This window comes from Urocitellus parryii, chromosome 6 (genome assembly GCF_045843805.1).
Source record: "Urocitellus parryii isolate mUroPar1 chromosome 6, mUroPar1.hap1, whole genome shotgun sequence".
NCBI classification, from domain to species: Eukaryota; Metazoa; Chordata; class Mammalia; order Rodentia; family Sciuridae; genus Urocitellus; species Urocitellus parryii.
Genome location: NC_135536.1, coordinates 170,891,794 through 170,917,876, shown reverse-complemented (window position 1 = coordinate 170,917,876; position 26,083 = coordinate 170,891,794). Strand labels below are relative to the sequence as shown.

Sequence of the window (26,083 nt, the reverse complement as noted above, 5' to 3'; positions counted from 1 at the left end):
CTAAGATCAACTCAAGAGGCTGGGGTGTGGTTCAGTAGCAAAGCACTCACCTAACATGTGGGCAGCCCTGGGTTCAAACCCCAGCACCACCACCAACCCACAAAAAAATCAACTCCTGCTCCAAGTGATCAGGAGGAGAAGGAGGGATTGTTCTGGGCCACCAGAGATCTGAGTACTGGTGGTAAAAGCCCAAGGTGGACTCAAGGGCAAGCTCAGGAGAGTTGTTCTTTTTTTTTAAATTTGTTCTTTTTAATTATACTTTACAATAGAATGTATTTTGACATATCATGCATACATGGAGTATAACTTCCCACTTTTTGTGGTTATATATGATGTGTAATTACACTGGTCATGTATTCATATATGAACATAGGAAATTTATGTCCAATTCATTCTACTGTTTTTCCCATTCCCATTCCCATCCCCCACCCTTTCCACCACTCTGCCCTGTCCAATTCAGGAGAGCTCTTCTAATCCACGTTGACTAATTTCTGTGACATATACACACAAGGGCACAGTTTTTTTTTGTCTATACTTTTTGGTTCTCAATCTAGATACTTTAGTTTACTCATGGAGTGTTTTAGTCTGAAACTGGTAACTTCTCACTATTGTTCTTTGCTTTATAAAAGACAGTTTGGGGGCTGGGGTTGTAGCTCAGCGGTAGAGCACTCACCTAGCACTCACCTAGCAAACCTAGGCCCTGGGTTTGGCCCTGAGCACCACATAAAAATAAATAAATAAAATAAAGGTATCGAGTCCAACTACAACTAAAAAATAAATGTTAAAAAAAGACAGTTTGACATTTGAAAGAGATATGTGAAGAAATTATTAACTAGTGGTCAACAGAATTTCTGGCTGACAAAGGCACCACCATACTGAAAAATGAATATACATCCAGTAGAGAAGGTGGCACAGGAAAAAAGACAAAACACCCTCAACCCCTTCTGCAGTGCTGGGGATCAAATTCAGGGCCTTGCTCATGCTAGGCAAATGCTCTATCACTGAGCTACATCCACAGCCCCCAAACAACTTTTTATATAGAGATTGGCAGGGGGGTGAATTTCTTTATGGCATATAATACAATCTAAGAAAATGATAATCAAATTACAAAACAACAATAATATAGGATTGATAGTGTATTTTGGAAAAAAAATTTTAATAAAAACAACAAATAAATTAATAATTCTTTCTTTCATTGACCCTTCCCTTAACATACCTCGCCTGCTTGAGATTCTGAAAGTTCTAGCAGGAAAGGAATTTCTGTATCAAAATTAGCGAAGAAGCTAGTCCACTGATGTTCAAAAGCAACCAAATCCTGGGGAGAAAATTAAAGAGATAATATTATGAAACAGAGGTACTTTAGAAAACCAGAGCCATAAACTGCTACTGATCTCAAAATATCATATATTTATATACGCTGATTAAAAGATTGTAGCACATAACTGATGATGCTATCACACAGACAAATCTTTATTTTTTCCCTTTTTATTTTAATTTTTATTTATTTTACATAGAAAATCTTAAAAATATGAGGTCAAGTGAAAAAAGCCAGATGCAAAACACTACCAGGAATGTGGTCCATTTATATGAAATATCCAGATGCAAAAAGACCAACAAGAATACAGTCCATTCATATGAAATATAGAGACAGAACACAGATTAGTAATTGCTTATGGCTTGGAGTGAGGATACAGAATGACTGCAAGTGGGCATATAGAAACTTTTTGTGTTATAAAAATATTTTAAAATTTGATTGTTGTGATGGTTGCACAATTTTGTAAACTTACTAAATACCACTGAATTGTAAAAGGTTAATTTAAAAAAAAAAACAGTAATGACCCTCGAGCATATTAATTTATCAACCTTTGATAGAGGGAAGAACTTATTTATGAAGCACCTAAACTATGGTGCTATGTCCAAGTGCCCAAAAGGTCACACATCATAAAGCCCTGTTCAAGTACAAATTAGCTGACCTTAGTTAGAAGTTCAGTGGGGCCAGGAATGACACAGAGCCCTCTTCTCCCTCTAATCTTCTTCTTAGTAGCCATGTGAATACTGAGAACTATACACCCTTCCTGGTTGACTCCTTTATGTGCAGCTTCCACTCTCTACTCCATTCCATCAGCTTTTCAGTCTCCTCTTTGCACTCATTCTTCTTCCCAACCACCACACATTGGGTTTTGCTATTAGCTTTTAAGGAATCATCAGCTAACAAAGAACATGCCGACTGATTTGCTTAAGATATTCTTCAAGGAATATCTATGCCCTTATTTTGAAGTTGCTAATAATTTGTACTTCAACTGTATAGTTATCTTCACTGCCTATCTTGCATGGTGTAAGGGTACATATGTCAGGCACCTAGTTTAACACCTTGCTCTCATTAGGCATTCTGTTTACTACAACAAGCTTTATAGGTTAGATCTTTGCTCTCCTCCATTCTTCTCTTCCAGTGGATGATGCATAAGTACTCAGACCTATAGGCTCTATGCTAGCCATGCACTGACTCTAAAACTACATAAAATAAAATAAATCTCTGCTGGGAATACTTACTAAAAACAACAATCTCACTAATGGCTTCTCTACTTACTGCCCAGAATATTTGTAGATGGATATTTGTGTGTGCTTGTATGTGTAAGTGTGTGTGTGTGTGTGTGTGTGTGTGTGTATATATATATATATATATATATATACACACACACATATATACACATATGATACACATATAAATTTCAGTAATCATTTAGGTGAAAATGTTGATATTTTCTGAATATCTTCTATAGAATATGAGATAAAGCATATATATGTATACATATATGTATATACAATCAATGCACCACATAAAGATGTTCTGGTTAATGAGGAACCACATACATGATAGTATATATACTCTAGATGAGTAATAGGCTATACCACCAAGGTTTGTATAAATTTATGATGTTTGCACAATGAAAATTGTGCAATGATACACTTCTCAGAATGTAGCCCTGTTGTTGACACATGACTATATACACAAACACACACACACACAGACACACACACACACACACCCCACATGATAGAGAATTTCCTAGCTGTCCACTGGAGAGATCTAGAAGCAATGACCAAAAAAATAGCAATGACATTCTTAGTGGTGCTGAAATACTATTTACAATGCAAATAAAAAACCCAGAACTTAATAGAGAAAAGACTAAGTCCAGGTCTGGGACAGGAATTGTACAAAATTTGTGCCTGAAACATCTTATCATACTTATCAGCTACTACTTGTTGAGAGCCACAGCCGAAGGGGCCCCAGCAAACTTTCAGACTGCCAGCTGATGATTGGCTCACAGCGGCCCCAGCAACATCTAGCTGATTGGCTCCTCTGCAGTGATGCTCATTGGGCTATTTCCCTGCCCTTTCAGACTGCCAGCTGATGATTGGCTCACAGTGGCCCTAGCAACATCTAGCTGATTGGCTCCTCTGCGGTGATGCTCATTGGACTGTTTCCCTGCCCTTTCAGACCACGGAGCTGCTCATTGGGGGACTTTTTTGCCTCCACCCACGCGACCCAGCCAATAGGCCTCAAGAGCAGGAGGATTGTGGGAGGTGGGGAGGCTTGTGGCTTTGGGGAGAGGCTTGTGGGAAGCCGGTGGTGGCAGCTGGACTCTAAGGGTTTTTCCTGAGGAGCTGTTTTATTTGGCATGTGTGGTTCTAAAAATAAAGTTAGTTTCTTTTGACAAGTGGCTCCTGATTGTGCCCAGCCAGACTGTGGCAACTACTCATCATAGTAGCTGGCAAGGAAGTTATCAAGGACTATCAGTATTATGTTAAAAGGACATATGAACCAGTCTGAAGGGAGTTCACTACCCAAAGATGGAATCACTAAAGATGATATCTTCAATGAATATAAATGTGTCAAATATGTTTAAATCTATGACTTCAAATTTATATGTATATTTTTAAAACTTAATTGGTTATTTATGAAGAATGGTGAAGGAACCAACTTTATTTTGAAAACTGATAGGTTCAGGCATTTATCCTGCTTGTCTTATATGAACTTCTCACCACTATTTATTACAAGTTAAACATTTCTCTTTAGAATATAAATGAAGAAGGAATTACAGAATTGAAATATCACCAATGTACAATGGTGAATTAGGCATATAATGATTGCATAGCAATGGTGTTTCTTTTTTTTTTTTTTTAGAGGAGAGAGAGAGAGAGAGAGAGAGAGAGAGAGAGAGAGAGAGAGAGAGAGAGAATATTTATTTTTTAGTTCTCGGCAGACACAACATCTTTGTTGGTATGTGGTGCTGAGGATCGAACCCGGGCCGCACGCATGCCCTTTCAACAAAGAAAAAGAGAATCAATTAAACCTTATATGCTCTTTGATAAAGAATACAATACCCACCAGGTACACCACACCTGTAATCCTAGTGGCTCAGGAGGCTGAGGCAGGAGGACTGCAAGTTCAGAGCCAGCCTCAGCAACTTAGCAAGACCCTAAGCAACTAGTGAGAACCTGTCTTAAAATAAAATATAAAAAGGGTTGGGGATGTGGCTCAGTGGTAAAATGTCTCTGAGTTCAATCCCCCATGCTCACCCCTCAAAAGAATACAATACCCTTTAGGAAGGAGACTTTCCTCCAAGTATCAATTTTGAAACTGAATAAACCTTTAGATTCAATGACTAATTATCAGGGAATACAAAAGACAGAGGAAAATTTAAAGTACATCATGGAAATAAATCAACAAAATCCCAACTGAGAACAACTAGAAGAAAAATGGAATAGCTTCTTCAACAAATAGAGAGTAAGAGGATACGGAGACCAAAGAGGTAAAGGAGAACCTACAGTTAAAAGAAACCTAAAATACACCGCCCCCCACAAACATACACACGCTACAGGCAGAGAGTGCTAAACTATGTGTTAATGGAAGCAAACTGGATGATAAAACTGCAAGAAAAAATAAGGAGGTGATTACCAAAGAATTCATGGCTGGGCGTGGTGGTGCATGCCTCAGCTTGGGAGGCTGAGGCAGGAGGATCACAAAGTTCAAAGCTGGCCTCAGTAAAAGTGAGGCACTAAGCAACTCAATGAGACCCTGTCTCTAAATACGAAGTACAAAATGGGACTGGGGATGTGGCTCAGTGGTTGAGTGCTCACAGTTCAACCTTGGTACCACCATCACCCATCTGCAAAAAAAAAAAAAAAAAAAAGAATTCATGATAGTGAATTCTTGGACAAGGAGGAAATGGGTTTGGCAAAAAAAAAAAAAAAAAAAAAAAATTCAGATTGCTTCTACAGTGACTAACCAGGTTCTGTTGTTTTGCTTTGTAATTCTTTAGGCCATACATTAGTTTTATTCTATTTTCTGAGTCTGAGTCTGTGTTCTTATCTTTATTTTCCTTCTTAATTATTATTATTTTTTGCACTACTGGGGACTGAATCGAAGGTCTTGCACATGTTAAGCAAATGCTCTACTACTGAGCTACATCTCCATCCTTTCTTATTTTTTATTTTGATAAGTGTCTCACTAAGTTGTCCAGGCTGGCCTCAAATTTGGTGATCCTCCTGCCTCAGCTTCCCAAGTAGCTGGATTATAAGTGTACACCACAATACCCAGTGAGTCTTTGATGTTTTAATAATAAAATGTCTTTGAAAACAAATGCACAAGCAGTATTTGTTCACTACCGAAAACCCAGAAAATATAGAATAAAAGTCATCATTAGCATTTTTGGAAATGTTCGTGTTCATTCTCTCTCTCTCTCTCTCTCTCTCTCTCTCTCTCTCTCTCTCTCTCTCTCTCTCTCTTTGTGGTACTGAGGACCAAACCCGGGACCTTAATAGGTAAGCACTCTACTACTAAGCTACATCCTCAGTCCTACATATATGTATTTCATATATATAAATATGCATGTAATTGATAATCTGCCATGGTCTAGGTCACACTGCCTTACTATACGTGTATGTATGCCTTGTCCCAGTAAATCAGTACTTCAGTTTGGGTTCCTGACACGCAGTTACTGCATCCAGTCAGTGCTCTTTATCCCAAGTTCAGGACTATCTTCTCAAGGGTTAACTTTGGCAAGGGTTAACTCCGATATATCCCTGTGGAGTATGAAGAGAAGTACACTCCCTACTTTTTCAACTGACACTTTAACCAAGACCTTCAAATGACTGTCTGACTCCTCTGGTTCTAGATCCACTCCCCATCTCAAGCTGGCTGCCACCATATCCTAGCACTGAAATTATGTTTCAATATAGAAAGACATGCTAAAACATCTGCTCTGTCTCTTACTGGCTACGTGACCTTGGACTAGGAAATTTTCTAAATCTAAAATACTTTATTGTATATAACTGGGATAACTACTATCTGCCTTACAGAGATGTTATAGATATTATAGGAATTAAATGAAAATAATCTATATGAAGCACTTATTTCCATGCCTTGCACATCAGATGTCTTTAATACTTGTTCATTTCTCTGCCTCTGTAGCAGGCCAGCACAAAATTAGCTGTGACTAATTAAACCACTTAAACCTCCTGCCATTTGTCAGACATCCATAATGCACATCACTGGTCTCAGTGAAACTATACCTGATACTCTCCACCTCAGCATGTGTATGGTTCTGTACAATCTTTTAAGCTACACTAGAATTCTTTAATTGTGAGACTTGAAAATGCAAAAGAAACCAACATAGTTATTAGTTATTAGAATATACCATTTTATTTTCTGAATGTGTTTAGAAACAGACCCTGAAGGTACACTTCCATTTTAAGGGCCTACCCTAGTGACAGTGTCTTGGTTTGGGTCTATGATAGAGAGCAGAATCACACAATTGAATGGCTATCTTCTAGATATAAAACACTTTATGCTTTAGGAGTTACACGAAGAAGATACGCACTTTGCTTCCAAAAACCACCTTGAAGGAGGTGGATATGTCAGTAGTAATCACAGAACAAGGCAATATTATTAAATACTGCTTTCAGCTCCATGCTATGAGTGAAATGGAAGATGTCATGAATTCTAGTATATTTTTTTAAATATTTTTTAGTTGTAGTCAGACACAATACCTTTATTTCACTTGTTTATTTTTATGTGGTGCCGAGGATCGAACCCAGGGTCCCCCACTGAGCTACAACCCCAGCCCCATAAATTCTAATATTAAAAACAACTAGCAGCTATATGAAATATTGTTTTCTCTATATTGTCCCTTTTAATTGCCCTAATAGCCTTGTGTAGTTCTCTATGTCCATTTATAGATGAGCAGACTGAGGCACAGTTGCAACCTGCCTGAGGATGCAACACTAACAAGCAGTAAGGGTGGAACTATTTAGAGACAAGACACCTAGAGCCTGTGTGCTTTTCACTAGACACACCATTCTCCAACTTTTCCCCAGCAAAAACTGCATTTTTGGAAATGGATTTGTGCTGGTAAGTGGAACCAATCAATTTGATGGAAAGTATATCTGCTTAGACTCTTCCAGTACAAATCTCAAGGTGAGATATGCAACAACAGTTTGAAAATCCAAAGACCATGCCAGTGTGCCTTAGCCCTTACCCAGTAGGCAAGGACTCTGAACTTTAGATAGAACTGGGCCCTAGGTTGGCATCCAGCAGAGGCAGGTCTTGGGTGACTCAAAATCCATACTCATGGCACTATCTCTATTAGTCAGGCAAGGGATGGCTTAAGGCAGCCACAGTTGAGGAGCACCTCTCAATGTGCAAAAGAGGATGATTCTAAGGCTTTCAGACATGTTCCTTCCCTGTGCCTAGAATGTTCACATCAACTTCTCCTCTATTTGGAAAATCCCTGATTCTACATGAGTCCTCTGAGAAACAATCCTTAGCATTCCCAGAAAGGGTTATTCCCTCAACTCTTATCTTCCCACTACTACTGCAGCAGCTATTCCTCTGAGAAGTAATCCTGAGCACTTACTTTATTATTTTTAAATAAAATTAAATCTGGCTCTTGGCCTTTAAACCTTAGGACAGATGTGAAGTCTACTATTAGATATTAAAAGGGCTTTTTAGCCCTTCTTAATATGATCTAAGAATATGAAGTTTATGGCAAGTCAGAAAATTAGAAAAGGGCCTGATATACAGTCATTTCTGTTTCTTCAACTGTATGATGTCACTGTGGTCCAGGCACAATTAAAAAGAGTGGACCCTCTCCAATGACTCCAGAAATACTTGTAGTGTTCTCAAAACAGTGGATATCTAGCCTCCACATGAGACCTGCAGTGTCTTCACATTCAGGGTAGGGTATGCAAGTGGGACATGAGTCTCAGACATTGGAAAATACTCCTGAACTACCTCTTTCTCACCTTCATCATTGTTTCATTTATATATATATATATATATGGTTGATGGGCCTTTATTTATTTATTTATATGTGGTACTGAGAATCAAACCCAGTACCTCACACAAGCTAGTCATGTGTTCTACCATTGAGCCACAACCCAGCCCCTCCTGTATTGTTAATGTTATACATTTTTTAATTTTCAATTTTTTTGAAAATTGTTAGCCATGGGAAGATGATGATATCTTTTCAAAAAAGAAAAAGTTCAGGTTTTTTTTATACTCTTATTTAATTAGAAATGTTTAAACATTATATTCAGTTTTATCTAATTCCTTTCAACTTCTATGGAGGAGAAAAATCAGCATAGTGATTATAACAGATTTCCTAATATAGAAATACTGAACCTTTAATAAATCCTATTTCATCATAAAAAGCTAACATACTATTAATTTATGTTTGCTAATATTTTATTTAATATATAGGTACCAATATTCACATGAGACTCATTTATAATTTGTTTAGCTACATTTGTTGGGGTTTGATATAGTTAACTTCAAGTAAAAGTTTCTAAGTTATTCTTTTTCTAAATTCTTTAGTTTAAATTAATTCATCACTAAATTCAAATATTTTGAGGATTGGAATTTTCCTTCTAAGTAGCTCTGGGACTATATCTTAAGGTTTTAATAGAATTCACCCATGAAACTATGCATTCCTAAGCCTTTTATACCTTTTTTCAATTGATTATTTTAGATTTCAGGTCTTTGGGTTATAGCAATGGGCAAGATGAACCACATGAATATATTAAAATCCTCTGCTCAGCATGTCATGTTATGACCATTTACATTACACTGGTCAAAGCAAGGGTACATGACCAAAGCCAAAAACAGCAGAGCAGAAAATAATACTCCATACACTGCCAACTATACCAAGGCCACTAAGAGAAAGGAAACTTACAAAAAATAAATAAATAACCTATCACAACTGAGCTAATAGTTTTATACATATCATTATTCTCAATTTCAAAGTATCAGCTTTGAGCTTAATTATGAGTTCTACTATTTTCCTGTTTTCTAATTCAATAGTTTCTTCTTTCCTTTTAATTACTTCTTTCCTTATTTTTTCTCCCCCTAAGTATTCACTTACTGCTTAATTTATTTTCATTTAAAAATTTCTTCTAATTCTTGGTTTAGCTATATTTCATGTACTTTTATATGAGTGTTTTCATGATTTTACTTTCTGAATATTTTCCAATTTCAGTTTTATCTTCACTTTTCATTAACAACATTTAAAATTTAATAAGTTGTTTTTAAAAAATTATTACTTCTCAGTTCTACTGTCTACCTGGTAATTAATGTAAGTTTTAATGCTCAATTTCCTTACTATCTATTAATCTCTGATCATATCCAAATAAAATTAGTTATGCTACCATGAATTATATATCTGGTTTTCCTCCCAGTTTCCTAAAGCCCTTGGAATTGCCAAAGTGATAACTGTCTTTTATATACTAATGAGATAACTGGAGGCGAGGCACCCTAGATAGCTTTCAAAAGGGCAAAGACCAAGGCATGATAAGCAGAACTTTCAGCCCTACCCTGAAACCTTGGGGAAAGAAAGAGGGACTATAGCTTAAGCTAATCACCAATGGCCAAGGATAAAATCAATCATGAATACTTAACAAAACTCCCATAAAAACCTAAAGGAAAGGGTTTGGACAAGTTCTAGAAAGCTGATAAATGCAAAGGTTCCTGGAAAGGACAAGGAAGCTCTGCTCCCACTCCCACATGCCTCACCCTAAGCATCTTCTCCACTGACTGTTTATCTGTATTCTTTGTTGGTATAAAAACTATTCATTACCTAGGAAAGCTTGCAGTGAAATAAGAAGGACTTTACAAAATGTGATAATGAAGGAAATGGGTGGGGAAGCTAGTCACTTTCCTTAACTCATCTTCAGATGAGGATCAAAACAGTGATTGTGGTTGCAAAGTAAAAGAATGCACTCATAAAAACATATGAAGGTGGGCTGTGGTTGTGCTTCAGCAGTAGAGTTCACGGGAGGCCCTGGGTTCAGTCCTCAGCACCACATATAAATAAATAAAATAAACAAATTGTGTCCAACTACAACTAAAAAAATAAATATTAAAAAAAAATATGAAGAAATTCACCTGTACAGTGGACATGCAACCTGTCATATATATTTCTTCCTGCTTGAGGGCATGATGTAGCCCTCCATCTACATCCTGCCAATTCAAACCCTCAAAGTTCTTTCCTTGGGGATCTGTAAACAGTATGCTGGGGCATTTGCAGCCCTGAGGCTGAACACTGTTATAATGAACAGTAAATAGTTCCCTTGAATTCTATGAGCCACTCTAGCAAATAAATTGAACCTAAGGAGAATTTTGTGGGAACCTCCAATGTATAGATGGGTCAGAAGTATAGGTGACAGATAACCTACTGCTTGCAAATGGCATTTGAAGTGGGGGAATGGGACTTTTTAGATATTTCTTAACCAGTGGGATCGGATACTATCTTAAGTAGACAATGTCAGAACTGAGTTGGATTGAAGGATACAGAGCTGGTGTCTACTAGAGAACTGGGTGTGCAGAAAAATACCCCCACATACCTGGCCTAAGAGGTGTTGTGTGGGGTGGTGATTGAGAGTAGGATAAACACTTTAATTTGTTTTCCTCATTACATTAGCATATTTCTTTTTCCTACCTCTCTCCTTTACCCATCCAATTTTATTCTCTGTTAAATAATGTTCTTGTCTTTATTACTTGATTTTTAGGTGGGTTCTAAATGGCATTTTTTGATATTCTACTTTCTAGGTATTAAAGATTAAATATGCAACCTCTTATCTTCTTCCTTCTACCATCATTTTTTTAGTTATATCATTCATATAAGAAAGGTTAATACATTTACATTGCATTGAATCATCATAATGCTCAAAAATGCTTCAGTTTTAGTCTATAATTAAAGATCTATCTATGCTCATTGCCAGTCCTTTTGCTGTATTTTTTCCAGTTATAGCTTGGTTTGTTGAAATTTGTACTCAAATCTGGTTTCTTCAGAAGCTCTCAAGAACCATATGTCTCAGTACTTATACATTCAAAAGGTTTTCTGCCTTTATACGTGAAACACGATATAAAATTTGGGAATTACTTTTTCCTTGAGGACTTTATTATAGGTATTACCTTACTTTTTATTTACTGTGGAGAAATCCAAGGCCAGCTTGAATTTCCCCTTTATCTGTGCCTGGCTGCCAAAGCATTTTATTGTTGAGTTTTTTGGGAGAAGTCTACAAATTTTACTAAAATATGTCTCAGTGTTAATCATTCTAGGGCAATTTTCTCTGAGTGATGGTATACCTTTTTCGATATATAAATTCAAATTTTCTGCTATTCTATGGAAATACAATTTTTGAAATTGTGTCTTTTCCTTTCCTTCTTATCTTTTTTTATTTTCTCACTCTGCCTACACAAGGAGTACAACCATGATCCCCACAGTAGCATGAACCATATCCAGTGCCCAGCTCATGGTCTCCAAATATTATTCTAAATAATAAAGTAAGAAAAAATAAAAATAAGTAGCCCCTTAAAGAAATAGCTAGTTCCAAGTTTGAGGCAGAGAAAAAAATCCTTCATGATCCTGGAATATTTTATATTATAAAACAGAGATTTTCTAATTTCCTTCATGCACCCTCCCAATGCATTGGTCTCAGGTACTCTTTAAAAATTACTGCTAGTTATCTAAAATAACTCTAAACACATTCTGTTCTACCCTATTCTAACTGAGCAGTACAAAATTAAAGTGACATCTCACAGATATTTAGCAGGTAAACCCAGACCAATTTTTTTAAAAGCCAAATACTGAATACTCAAGTCATATCCACTGAATACTCAAGTCATACCCACCCATATCCACTGAGACACACACACACTGACTGCTCAACCATTCCTATAGGGTTATTTACTTATTCCTATAGGGTTAGTTCTCATAGAAAAATTGCTCCTCCCACCCTGAAAATTGTTTTCGAAGTTTACATAAACAATTAATGTCTGAGGAGATGGCAATTACAGCCTACAGGAAGGCCACATATTTTTGTAAACAAGGTTTCTTGGGAACAGACACACCCATTTGTTTAAGCATTGTCTGGTGCTGCTTTCAAGCTACAATGGCATTGCTAAACAGCTGCAACAGAGATATGTAACATAAAAATTTTACCAGCTAGCCTCTAAGAACAAGCTTGTTGCCTCTGCTCTAGTCCTTGATTCCTTTAAGCCATATCCCGTCTTTGTATCTTTTCATGCTACCAAAAAGTATACCATCTGCATTATTTTACTAAAGTGCAGTCAAACAGAAAGAATGCCTAAATCCTGGACCAGGTAAGAGGTCTTGGTTTTGCCTGAGGCAAGGCTTCCTCAGAATAGAAAAGGTACTATTTATTTTTCCAGACTCCCTTCTACTCCCAACAAGTTCAAGATAATACTCTAGGAAGAAATTATTCTTTGATTAAAGCATTTCTTCAAGTTAAATATTTTTAGTGGAAAATTGAGCTGACAAATATTCATAAATTAAACATTATTTGGCTCCTTACTTCTGATAGCAAATTCTCCAGAGACACAGGATCCATCTTGCTGTAGACATTCCAGAGATTCAAACTCACATCCTGCAACTGCAACAAAAGGCAAAGACATTAAAATAATTAATTCAATTCATTAGAACAATCAAAGTTATTTTCTGAAGCTCCGAAATTAATATCTTGGTGCTAGAATGAGCAATTAAAATTCCAGAAACTTGGGAGGATGCAGGAGGATTGCAAGTTCAAGGCCAGCTTCAGCAATTCTTCAAGACCCTTAGAACCTTGGAATCTGTCTCAAAATAAAAATTTAAAAATAAATAAAAAGAACTGGGATTGGCGTGATGGCACAGATCTGTAGTCCCAGCAGCTCAGGCGGCTGAGACAGGAGGATCACAAGTTCAAAGCCAGTCTCAGCAAAAGTGAGGCACTAAGCAACCCAGTGAGACTCTGTCTCTAAATAAAATACAAAATGGGGTTGGAGATGTGGCTCATTAGTGGAGTGCCCTCGAGTTCAATCCCCAGTACCCCCCCCCCAAACACACACAAAAAGACTGGGGCTGTAGCTCAATGGTAGAGAGCACCTGGGTTCAATCCTAGTACCAAAAAAAAAATTACTACCTTGGTATGAACCCAGTGAGATTAAAATAATAAATCAAAAATTTTAGTCAATTAAATTAGAACCTATACATTTTTAAAAATGCTTTCTCATTCAAGAAAACTGTTTTTTTTCCAGAATCTCTGGAATATTCTTTATGTTCAATGTGTGTGTATACATATATACATACATACGTATATACAAATATGTATATATTTAATCTATGCACATGCAGACATGTCCACTGTGTTTTTTGCCTTTGTTTAAAATAAAATTTTAATCAAAATAATGTGTCCATGGTATAAAATATCTAATAGTATAAAAGCTTGCAATAAAAAAATTCTAATCCCCTATTCTGACCTTTTACAAACCTCCACTAGGTTCACTTCTCAGAAGTGACCGTTTAAAGCTTTTTACATTTTCTTTTTAAAATTGATTTATTTTTTATTGGTTCTTCTTAGTGTACAAGAGAGTATATTCCATTTTGATAAAATTATACCAGCATGGAATATATCTTATCCTAATTAGGACCCCATTCTTATGGGTGGGCATGATAATGTTTGTTATGTACTTTCACATTTTGATGTATGTTTCTATCACTGCTTCTTCTTTTTTTTAAACTAAACTTTTTTATATACCTTTATTTATATTTTTAAATTTTTATGTGGTGCTGAGGATTGAACCCAGTGCCTCCCACGAGCTAGGCAAGTGCTCTACCACTGAGCCACAACCCTAACCCCTTCACTACTTCTTATCAATCCAGAAATTAAATATTAACTTATGGCAAAGATGCAGCTCTCCTATGCTCAACCCATTCCCACACTTTTTCTCTACACACACTTAACATAACATTACTTTCTATCATGATACTACTTTTTTGTTTACATCGCTAATTATTACTAATGACACTAAAAACCTTATAAATATTATTTATTGAAGGCTAAATGCAGATGCATTTCTTTTTTAATGTAACTTTTAAAATTTGTTGCTTTTAGATATACATGATGGTAGAATGTATTTTCACATATTATATGTACATGGAGTATGACTTCCCATTCCTGTGGTCAAACTACACTTCTTTTTTGCTTTCTTATTTTTCTCTTATTTTAATTTTCTTAGAAGTACTAACAGATGTTTTTTCTTTTGAGACAGTCTCTCTATGTTACCCAGGCTGTGCTCAAATTCATGATCCTCCCACCTCATCTTCCCAAATAACTGGTATTGTAGATGTGTGCCACATTGTCTAGCCCACAGCTTCATTTTTTTTATTTGCATAATTTTTAGAAATCAATCCTAAACTTTCTAACTGCTCTACCCAATTTTTTTTTAACTTTTTTTTTTGAGAGAGAGAGAGAGAGAGAGAATATTTAATATTTATTTTTTAGTTTTTCGGCAGACACAACATCTTTGTTTTGTATGTGGTGATGGGGATCGAACCCGAGCCGCACGAATGCCAGGCGAGTGCGCTACTGCTTGAGCCACATCCCCAGCCCAACCCAATTTGTTTATTAAAAGATTTCTCAACAATGATACTATTGTCATTTAGGACCTGGTATTTCTTTGCTGTGTGGGGTCTCCCCTATGTAATATAGGATGCTGAGAAGCCTCTGTGGCCTCTATTCACTGGTTGCAAATAGCACCTCCCTTCACCTCAAAGCCAAACCAAAAATATTTCCAATACTGTCAAATGTTTGAGAGCAGGCGAGGGCAAAATCATCCCCAACCGAGAACAACTGACTTAAACTAAAATACTCCATTCTCTTTCTTCCCTTGTTTCACTCTGGCCCAGCTATTGTGCAAGCTTGCACAGCTACAACATTCACTTTGAGTCTTCTCTTTGCTATTATCCTGAAGCTCTCAGATGACAGATTTAGTCCCATGACTTACTTTTCTCCTTTTTCTTGGTTAACCTCCTTGTTTACTGACACAGAACATTCAATAACTTTCTAAAAGGGATTAAGTGGGAAACAAACTTTTTTTTCAAATCTTTATTCTGTTCTCATGACTGTGCTCCTTTTTTTTTTTTTTTAATTCTTTAATCTCTCTGTGTTTCACCTTGAATAGTTTCTACTACTATGGCTTCAAATTCATTAATCCTTTTTTCTACAATAGCCAATCTCAGCTAATGTATTTTTTAGGTTAGCTACTACAGTTTTCATCTCTAAAAGTTGTATTTGGGTCTGGTCTTTTTTGTATCTTCTATGTCTTAATCTTTCCTACAGTTCCTTGAATACAGAATATAGTTATAATAACTGTTTTAATGTCCTTATCTACTAATTCTAATATTTCTGTCAATTCTAAGTGAATTTTATTTTATTTATTTGTTTTATTGCTAGGGATTAAACCCACAGCCTATCATATTAGACAAGCACTCCATCACTTATTTATAATCGCTGCTGAATTCAAGGTAAATTATGATGACTGACTACCTCATTATCAATCATGTTTTCCCTACTTCTTTCAAACTTGATAATCTTGGATGCCAGGCACTGTGAATTTTATCTTGTTTGTATTCCTATAAACATTCTTGTGCTTTGTTCTGGGATACAGTGAAGTTGATCCTTTTAGGTCTTATTTTTTATGAATTATTATGAGGGTGAAAAGCAGTGCTTAGTCTAGGGATGATTATTCTCCAACCGTCCTGAATACTCTGCCTCTCAATTACGTTTTTCCAGTCTAACTGGCAGGAAGGGGTACTATTCCCAACCCTGAGCACAAATCAGGCCCTTTTCTTGAATCATTTAAGACGGCTCTTTTTCTTAGGCCTTGGCAGTTAAGTTACCTCACACACAAGTACAATGATCAATATATTCCACTGAATACTTCAGGTATGGGACTCTCTGCAGATCTCAGAAACTGGCTCTCTCTCTGGTGGTTCTTTCCTCTTTAGCATTCTGGCTGTCTTGGTATTCTGGAGGTCCTAACCACTTCTTCTGACTCAAGGAGTACACTGGGATCTACCTGAGTCAACCTCCTTGGGACATAGTCTAGGAATTTTCTCAAAGTTGTAAGCTGAAGCAATCATGGGATTCACCTTGCTTATTTCCACCTCTCAGGAAATCATTATTCTTCATTGCCCAATGCCTAGTTTCTTGAAAACCATTGTTATACCTATTTTTTTTTTTTGTGTGGGGAGGAGGTGGATTTACTTCCTCTATCTATTATTTGTTTTTGCTAAGGTGAAGATAACATTTGGCAAATACCTGATTGCCTGTCACTCAGGGGGCAGGGGGAATGGCAGAGGGCAATACAGGTTGTTATATAACAATCTTCAACTAATTCCTTCATTTTTAATATCACCAATTTTCATTCTCTGTCCTTTTATCACCTTCTTCACTAATCTAATCTGTTTAAGCCCCTTCTACCATACTCTGAAAAAGCTTTTCAAGTATATCAACTAATTAGTTTTTTGAGGGGACTGAATCTGATATCTCTTTTTAATGTAAATTTTAATTCTACTAATGAATTATGGATTTTTTTTTACAATCTTTCCTTATAGTCATCCACCTCCCTTTTAATTCCACTCATCTGCTGTATCTCATTTCTCTTTTTACAAACTTCATTCTTAAAAGGTACAAAAGGGAGGGTTTTTTTTCACTTTTGTTTGATAGAAAAAATTTTTTTAAAAGCATGTTATTTATCTTTGCATTTAGTATGCTATGGTCTCTTTCTTATATTTCATTGAATCTTTTCATAAGTCTTATTCCACCTCTCAATATGAAGAGCTTATGTTTGTCTATAAATAAGTAAAAGAATGTTAATGGTAGCCTTGTTTTTCAGAAGCTTTCTCTTAGGATCCTCCCCTTAGGGAGCTGGTTGTTATAAATTAACATTAGCAGTTCACAGTTCCAGAAGCTGGAGGGTAACAAGAAAGCAGAGGCAGGAAAACCTGAGCAGAGGAACTTTCCCTTACTGCTTCCAGGAAAAATAGTTCTCCATATCCATGACCCAGTGTAATGAGTCTAAATGCCAAGCAAAAACTATGGCTGGGTCTGGCTTCCTTTTTCATGTTGGCATCTATCACATCAGAGACAAAACACCCTATGGGTGGATGATTTTTTTTTTTTTTTTTGTACTGGGAACTGAACCCAGAGGGGCTTAATCACTGAGTCACTGAGTTATATCTCCAGTCCTTTTTAAATGTTTGTTTTTTAATTTTGAGACAGGGTTTCACTAAGTTGCTTAGGGCCTTGCTAAATTGCTGAGGCTGGCCTTGAACTTGTAATCCTCCTGTCTCAGCCTCCTGAGCTGCTGGGATCACAGGAGTACACCACCACACCCAGCAAATGACTTTAAGTATGGCAATACAATAAAAGAGAATTTTTAAAAATTAAGTTATAAGTATCTATAGTTCTCTTTTTCTTATCTTTCATAGAGTCAAGAGTTAGCCGGGAGTTGTGGTGCAGCAGCTCAGGAGGCTAAGGCAGAAGGATCGAAAGTTCAAAGCCAGCATCAGCATCTTAATGAAGCCCTAAGCAACTGTGTGAGACGCTGCCTCTAAATAAAATATTTTAAAAAGGGCTGGGGATGTGGCTCAGAGGTTAAGCACCTTGGGTTCAATTCTTGGCACCCAAAAATAAATAAATAAACAAACAAACAAACAAATAAAGGCAAGAGTCTTTTGGGCCTGGGCAGTCATCAGGCCATCAAAGTGGAACAGAGAGGACACTGGCAGTGCCAATCTGCAGACCAAACTACTCCTCACCATAAAGGACTGGGAAGGGTAGGGTAAAGAAAATAACTACATGGGGGGACTGGGGTTGTGGCTCAGTGGTAGAGCACTTGCTTCGCGTGTGTGAGGCCCTGGGTTCAATCCTCAGCACTACATAACAATAAATAAATAAAGATACTGTGTTTATCTACAACTAAAAAGAATTTTTAAAAAATAACTAGATGGGGTAAATGAGATGGAGACAAAAAAAAAAGAGTAGCTGGGAGAATAAAAATTAGCAGTTACATACAAGGGCAGGAGCTGGAGAAAGGAACCTGGAGAGAGACCTTGTAGTAAATATGATGCATATATTTTCCTTCTCATGGCCTCTCTCTAGTATAGATCTACATTATCTTTCAAAATTTTTGAGGAGAGGTTTTTGTTTTGTGTTTTTGTTTTTTGTTCCTGCAAACATGACTTCATGATGTGCAGTACGTTAAGGCCAAAAGCCCATCTCACTTGGGTTACATCAAGGATACAGCCTTCCAGTATACCATCAAGATATAGCCTAGGGTCAGGGGCACAGCCTCGGAAGGCAGACCACCTTGCCCCAGCCCTGCCACTCACTGTGACTTAGGGAAATTCATCTAACCTTTCTATAAAAGAGAGACATAAAGTAGTACCTAGCTTGGAGGGTTTTTTTTAACATGAAGTGCTGGCATAGAAAAGGTACTCTGTAATAGGCTGGGATTGTAGCTCAGTGGCAAAGCATTTGCCTTGCATTTGCAAAGCCCTGGGTTCAATCCCCAGTTCCAAAAAAAAAAAAAAAAAAAAGAGCCCCACCAAAAAAAAAAAAAAAAGATTAAAAAAAAAAAAGAAGAAGAATAGGTACTCTGTAAGTGCGTAAGTGCTTAGTTCATACAATTAATTTAAAAAAAATATTCTATTATTTTAAAACTGTTTACCTTCCTCTATGCCCCACAGGGCCTGTCTCCCTTCAATCTCCTTCTCATCTGAATTAGAGTATTATTTCCTAACAGTGGCAGCTCTTGCAGCTTTGTTAATGCTCTGCTACTTGTAGTCAGTATGAGAATACTGTGCTTTGGGAGCAGGAAAGGTACAGTCCAAGTGATAGCATCCCTCTTCCCTCTAGCCCTCCTTTAGCACATGCTGCTTCATATTAGAGGATGTGATGTGTTCCCACCAGGCAAACCTCCACATGTCCTGAGGATATTGGTACTACTCAGAAGGAGAGCCAGGAATCAGCCCTGTGCCTTGTTTCTAAAGGTCCCACTTGGGGCTGCGGGTAGTACAACACTAGCCTCAAATGCATGAGGACCTGGGTTCAATTCCCAGTATAGCAAAAATTAAAATAAAGGTCCCATTTACTCCCTCCCTAACAGAATGTCCCATTTCTAGCATGACAATGCTTCCCATCCCCGGTTTCCTGTGCTGGGGCAGGTCATGTCAGTGGTGATCCTATGGAGGCATATGAATGCCTGTCATCCATGCTACTAGACTATAAGGCCATCCTCCCTACTCTCTACCCTGAATGATCCCATCTCCCAGACTCACTCATTAACTCACTTGACAAATATTTATTCATTATCTCCTAGATGCAAGGAATACTGAAATAAAAGATTTTGTTTTACCACAAAAGCTAACCATTTTATTTCCTCTACTAATACTGTATTTATACAAAACCCTGCATTGTCCCTTTCATTGTTCTTGAACAGTTGTCAAATTACCTGACTGAGGTACAAAAAACAACAAAAACAGGGCTCTGTATACCTACTCAAGGAGCTTGCAGTCAGAGACCAGAAGTGAGTGGGTGAGTGGAGTATGTATGACAAGTGTGACAACAGGACAAACACTGCAAGAGAAGTTAGCCTTGGGTGCTATAGGGGTAGACAGGAAGAACACCTAACTCAAAATGGGGAAAGAAAGAGAAGTTCCAAGAGAAACTTCAAAGAAAAGAGGATGTAAGAGCTCAGTTTGGAACTAGGTTCAAATACCAACTGTTTTCCATTTCAAGTCTTCTAATTTGTCCCATGTCCTGGCATGTGGCGAGGCACTGGGTTCGATTCTCAGCACCACATAAAAATAAAATAAAGATAATGTGTCCACCTAAAACTAAAAAAATTAATATTTTAAAAAGAAGGAAAAAAAAGAATACAAGCTTGTGGGGCTGGGGTTGTGGCTCAGTGGAAGACCACCTGTCTAGCATATGGGAGGTAACTGCCAGTTTTCAATGTGTTATAACAATGCACACTTACATTGTGGGTCCCTTCACAAAAATAGTCCAGTGGCACACAAAACCCAAACATATTACCTTTCATACATACCTCATATTTCATGGTAAAAAATCCATCCCCTCCAATGCCCTCCAGTGCAAAGGCCTGTACAATTGGCCATTTTTCCACCACAAACATATCAAATATCTGCAAGTGACCTAGAGGAATCAAATACAACAACACATATCAAATAGCATCCTAGATATAACTGTCTAAACTGATCTAATGTGGCTGGACAGGCATTATTTCTCACAAGTTCACCAGGATCTCATCTGATAAAATAAATTTCAAACAGTTAGGTATTGAAACTAGAAATACATAATAAAAGCCAAGGAAAATTAAAAGCATAAGCAAGTGATATTGGTTTCCTAATTAAGTAATTAAGTAAAAAATGAGTAGTATATTATATTTGAATTGCATTATTTAGTAGGTGTAATTATTAACAGACCCAAAATTGACTCTTTTCCCTTAAGAATTAAGCAATCAACTTCCTCAAGGGCAAACTACCAAATCAAAAATTTTCCTTTAACAATAGCTTAAACATGCAAAGCTTTTTCCCACCTACAACATAAAATATTGCTAAATTTGTTGGGTTTTCTCTCTATTCTCCACATCCATTTTTGAGCCTGAAAGCATATTTTTAAATGACTGTACAAATTATTATTTCTTATTACCAAGAGGCCCCATATCTAAACTCTATATAATAAGCAATAGAGATTATATATCAATTGTACTAAATAAATAGCCTATCAGTTCTTCTATCTGAACGTAAGTGGCTTGCTGTGTTCATATGGAAATTTCACAATTAAGAATACAAGCTTGGACTGGGGATGTGGCTCAAGTGGTAGAGCGCTCGCCTGGCATGTGCGAGGCACTGGGTTAGATCCTCAGCACCACATAAAAATAAAATAAAGATAATGTGTCCACCTAAAACTAAAAAATAAATATTTTAAAAAGAAGAAAAAAAAAGAATACAAGCTTATGGGGCTGGGGTTGTGGCTCAGTGGTAGAGCACCTGTCTAGCATATGTGAGACACTGGTATAAATTTTATAAATAAATAAATTTTATAAATAAATAAAATAAAGGTCCATCAACAACTAATAAAAATATTTTTTAAAAATACAAGATTTTATAGAAAATCCCCAATTTCATTTCATTTGATCCTTTGCCTAGTAAAAATGGATCAAGGGGTTTCTCAATGAAAGCCTTCAATGAAAGAGAAGTAGGGACATTCAATACACACACCATCCAAGCAAGGCTCTTTTTTTTTAGATTATTTTCACTTTACTTATACAAGACAAAAAATTTGCAAGTGAGGTATAGTCATTCAGGTCCCCCTGCAAATATTTTATATATAACATAAAATTTAGATGAAACACTGATCTTGGGTTACACTTATTTTTACACAAATAGTTAGCAGAATGGATTGCTTTTCTTTACATTTAACAAATAACTAAAATTGAACAGCAAATAGTTTATTGGTTAAGTACATGGTTTCAACTGCAGTTATAAATTCACTTGAACAGGAAACAATAATCAAGTCAAAAGAATAAATGCTTGCTAATCATCAGAAAATCTGTGGCCATTTGTGCTGTCTCGTAGAAATCCAAAATCACGCAGAGGCCAGATCTTAAAGAAGATTCGTCCTCTTATTAGTCTATATGGAGTAGGTCCATAATACCTGGAATCTGTAGAATTCTGTAAATTATCACCTTCTAACCAAACATGACCTGTTGGCACATAAATACAGCTTTTAAAGAAATCTGATGGACTAGTGGTGAGGATTTTGTCTCTTTGCAAACCAATTACTCTTCTACAAGTATTTGATTTTGGTTCACTTGGGCTTTTTGCAATCACAATGTCACCTCTTTGGATACCATAAAAATGTCAGCTAAGATTTTCTGCAAAGACAATATCTGAATTTTGAATTGTTGGCTCCATTGATGGTCCAGAACACATACATCTGTTCTACAATACATTCTATTTTAGGGTAGTTGCAGGGCTTCCAGGAAGAAATCTAAAGAATGTCTCAAAGCATATGTGGGTGATACATGGTTTCAGGATTCCTCTGGCCCCAAAGAACCTGGAGAGACCCTCACCCAAGACTCAGGTGGGCCTTTCTCCAAGCAAGGTTCTTTTTTTAGAGGCTGCGGGGAGAGTTCCAGGGATTGCATTAGGCCACATCCCCAGCCTATTTTATATTTTCATTTAGAGACAGGGTCTCACTGAGTTGTTTAGCACCTTGCTTTTGCTGAGGCTGGCTTTGAACTTGCAAACCTCCTGCCTCAGCCACCAGAGCTATTAAGATTATAGGTGGGGCTGGGGATGTGGCTCAAGCGGTGGCGCGCTCGCCTGGTATGCGTGCAGCCCGGGTTCAATCCTCAGCACCACATACCAACAAAGATGTTGTGTCTGCCGAGAACTAAAAAATAAATATTAAAAATTCTCTCTCTCTCTCTCACTCTCTCTCTCTCTCTTTAAAAAAAAAAAAAGATTATAGGTGTATGCCACCATACCCTGCTTCAAGCAAGGTTCTTAAATGGCTTGCTGTCACTCACCTTGGGAGCTGTAAGGAATGCCAATTCTACTACAGTCTCGAACCATGTCTACAAAGCTGGAAATTTTAAATTCTTCTGCAGCTTCCTCATCTTCATACTAAAGATGGAAATTAAAAGGCAAACAGACTCTGATGAGACACCATGAAAAGTTCTACATTTTTCTACATTTTTTAAAAAAATCTTTATTTATTTATTTTTATGTGGTGCTGAGGATGGAATCCAATGCCTCCCACGTGAGGGGCAAGCTCTCTACCACTACCCACAGCCCCAGCCCCTTTTTTCTATATTTATCAGTGTTGTCCCAAGACATTTATAGAAGACTGCACCCAAGAGGGTATTTTCAAAGCCAACTATTGAAATTGCTGGTCAGAAAAATTTGTCATTCCTTTATAATCATACACAAAAATCAACTGAAATCATACACAAAAATCAACTCAAAATATATCAGGACATCTAAGGCAAGGCATAAAATTTATCCTCCCTCACCCTCAAATCTTCAACATACAAAGAAGAGTTCTTGACCAATATCAGGTCACAACTTTCATAAAATCTTCAAACTCAAATCTCAATTTGATTTCCAGCCAAATTCTTGAAAAGGACCCAAAGGGAAACAGAAGCAGATACCAGGAAACCCAAAGACAAAAATGTCACAAAGCTGAAAAAAAATGTTGAGGGTAGTCCCCAAAGCACTAGTCCCAGAAGACAGTGGTCTCAGGCTGGTGTAGAAGCAGCAGAACAGGAACATAGGTTCCAAGCCTACTACTAGGTCCTGATTCCAACAACCCTTTTTTGTCACCTTCAGGCAAACAATTTATCTAAAAGGTAATTTCAAAATGAAATATAAAAATCTCTACTTAAACTATTTTGAGGGGCTACCTGTTCCAGACCAACACTTTCCTTAAACAAGTGCCCATTTGATCTTTTTTCCTCACCTCGTTTTCAGTCATGCAGTGGAAATGCAGATTTCTCCAATGTGCCACATAGGGTAATAGATAACGATAGTTGATAGGATTACAGTACAGATGGACACTGTCTGATTTAATCAATATAATTACATCTGTAAGAAAACAAAAATCAAGACACAAAATTGTCAAAGGCTTTTCCTTTATATAGTTCTTATCCAGAAAATTAGTCAAACCATTAAGGGCTGGGGATGTACAAGTTTAGTGGTAGAGCACTTACCTGGCATGCAGGAAACCCTGAGTTCAAGACCCTACACCACCAAAAAAACCCAATCAATTATTAAAAGTATTTTGAAAACAATGTAACAAAACTAATAATAAAATTATTTAATTAGGCAATGTGCTTCAAAGCAAATAGAACATTCAAATGTTGACGATGAATTTCCTGGTCTCCATGGCCCTCTGGTTATAGCAATGCAGGCACCAAATAACCAGTCTTGATCAACCAAAACATGGTGTTTTGCAAGGGTCAACACAGTAAAATCTGTGGTACCAAACTCAGCTGTGTACTTCAATGCATAGATAAATACCAAATGGAAACCTCATGGTTTAAGCCCTCTCAGACAGGAAAACAGCACCAACTATGGCCAATGATGGTGCTCTCACAAAGATCAGTGTCTAAAGCTCTTGACTACTGGCTTAACTAGCTCCAGGCAATTGTGGTCCTGGATACTGCATGTCATCTTTGGGAAAGCTTACTGTGTACACAGGAAAGGCTGGGAGGAAGGAAGTTGAGGCAAGGGGAAAGAGCTTCTGTAAATAGATCAGCACAGCTCACAGATTTAAGGAACGGCCATCAACAATGGTAAATCAAGCAAATAAAGCAATCCTAAAGGTATAAATAAAACCAGGTAAATGGGAGAGCCATGGTCTAGGAAAGCAATATTAAAGTAGTAGGAACACTGAGAATGAAAGGAGCCATACCTCCAGAATAGAAGCAGAGGTTTCATTCCATGGTTCCTCTGAGACCAGAGCCACCAGGCTTCTAATAAGATGAAGCCAGAAGTCACTGGAGGTAAAAAGGTACATAGGGAAGAGGAGCATCTGGTGTGGGACAATTGGAGCAATGCCAACACACAGTGCAGTGTAACTGACCACACTTTATGAAAAATATTATAAGTATAATAAATACAAGCCATAGTTGACCACATAGTAAGGTAGCCTCCTAAACAGAGGTCTATGGTGCTAGCCTTTTAAGCCACTCTGCACTTCACATCTGGTCAGCCCAGAGTATTCTGGAAACAGCCTTTTCACTGTGGACTCTCAGGTAAGTGCTAGAGTCAAAAGGTAGCAAAAGGTAGGAAAGGGGGGTAACCTCTCATCTCTCAGTACTGGGTTTCCTCACCTCCCTCTCTAGAGCCCTGTCCTAAATTACCTTCTGAGGAGTGTGAGCTTGATGTCACCCAGAGAGACTGAGACACTCTACATTGAAGTGCAACATGCTTCAGAGAACTAGGATACTATAAAGGGCATAGTAAAAGCCAGACACAGTGGTCTGTAATCCCAGTGACTCAGGAGACTGAGGCAGAAGGATTACAAATTCAAGTCCAATCTGGGCAATTTAGCAAGACCCTGTCTCAAAATAAAAAATAAAAAGGGCTGGGAACATAGCACAGTGGCAGAACACTTTTTTTTCACAAGAAAAAAAAAGTTTAAAACTGAACAGCTGATGTATTCTCAGAATCTCAACAGACTGATGTCATCATTATAAACATGAGTTTAACAGTATACAGGCAGGTAAAAGAATAAAGTATATATGAGTTGAATATGTTCAATATTTTTAAAGTTTTTTTAAAAAATAAGTCACTCTTATTGGTCCTTTTGCCTTTTATATATTTAGTGAGTTAACTATACAAGCAGAAATGTGATCAGAGTTTTTTAAAAATGGATTTGCTAATTTGGAGTAAAATGCTCATTTGCTAAGCACCTATTGTGTCAGGTGACAGGATAAAGACAAAAATAAGCAAAGTAAAGCACCTTTTAGAATTTCAAGTATTTCCTTAATTTCAGTACTGTAATGTCCTTAGCAGCCCTGGCTATAGTGAAATGTGTAGCTGATACAAGTTGCCAAGATTAATTCTTTCCAAACAAGCAGAGCTATACAATGTAAGAAAAAAATTTTTGAATCAAAATCTGAAACGTGGGGCTGGGGATGTGGCTC

General features: G+C 37.1%; 1 protein-coding gene across 1 annotated transcript in view; it reads right to left on the bottom strand.

The window, feature by feature from the left end:
- The window catches only part of Dnaaf9 (dynein axonemal assembly factor 9), a 145,549-nt gene that overhangs the window by 90,731 nt on the left and 28,735 nt on the right, over window positions 1-26,083 (bottom strand). Inside the window, exons 5-9 of the mRNA XM_026409747.2 lie at window positions 23,893-24,017; window positions 22,961-23,057; window positions 20,453-20,559; window positions 12,877-12,954; window positions 1,217-1,315 (exon numbers count right to left, since the gene is read on the bottom strand). Of these exons, the coding sequence (XP_026265532.1) occupies window positions 1,217-1,315; window positions 12,877-12,954; window positions 20,453-20,559; window positions 22,961-23,057; window positions 23,893-24,017 (506 nt within the window). The remainder of the gene's footprint in view (window positions 1-1,216; window positions 1,316-12,876; window positions 12,955-20,452; window positions 20,560-22,960; window positions 23,058-23,892; window positions 24,018-26,083) is intronic.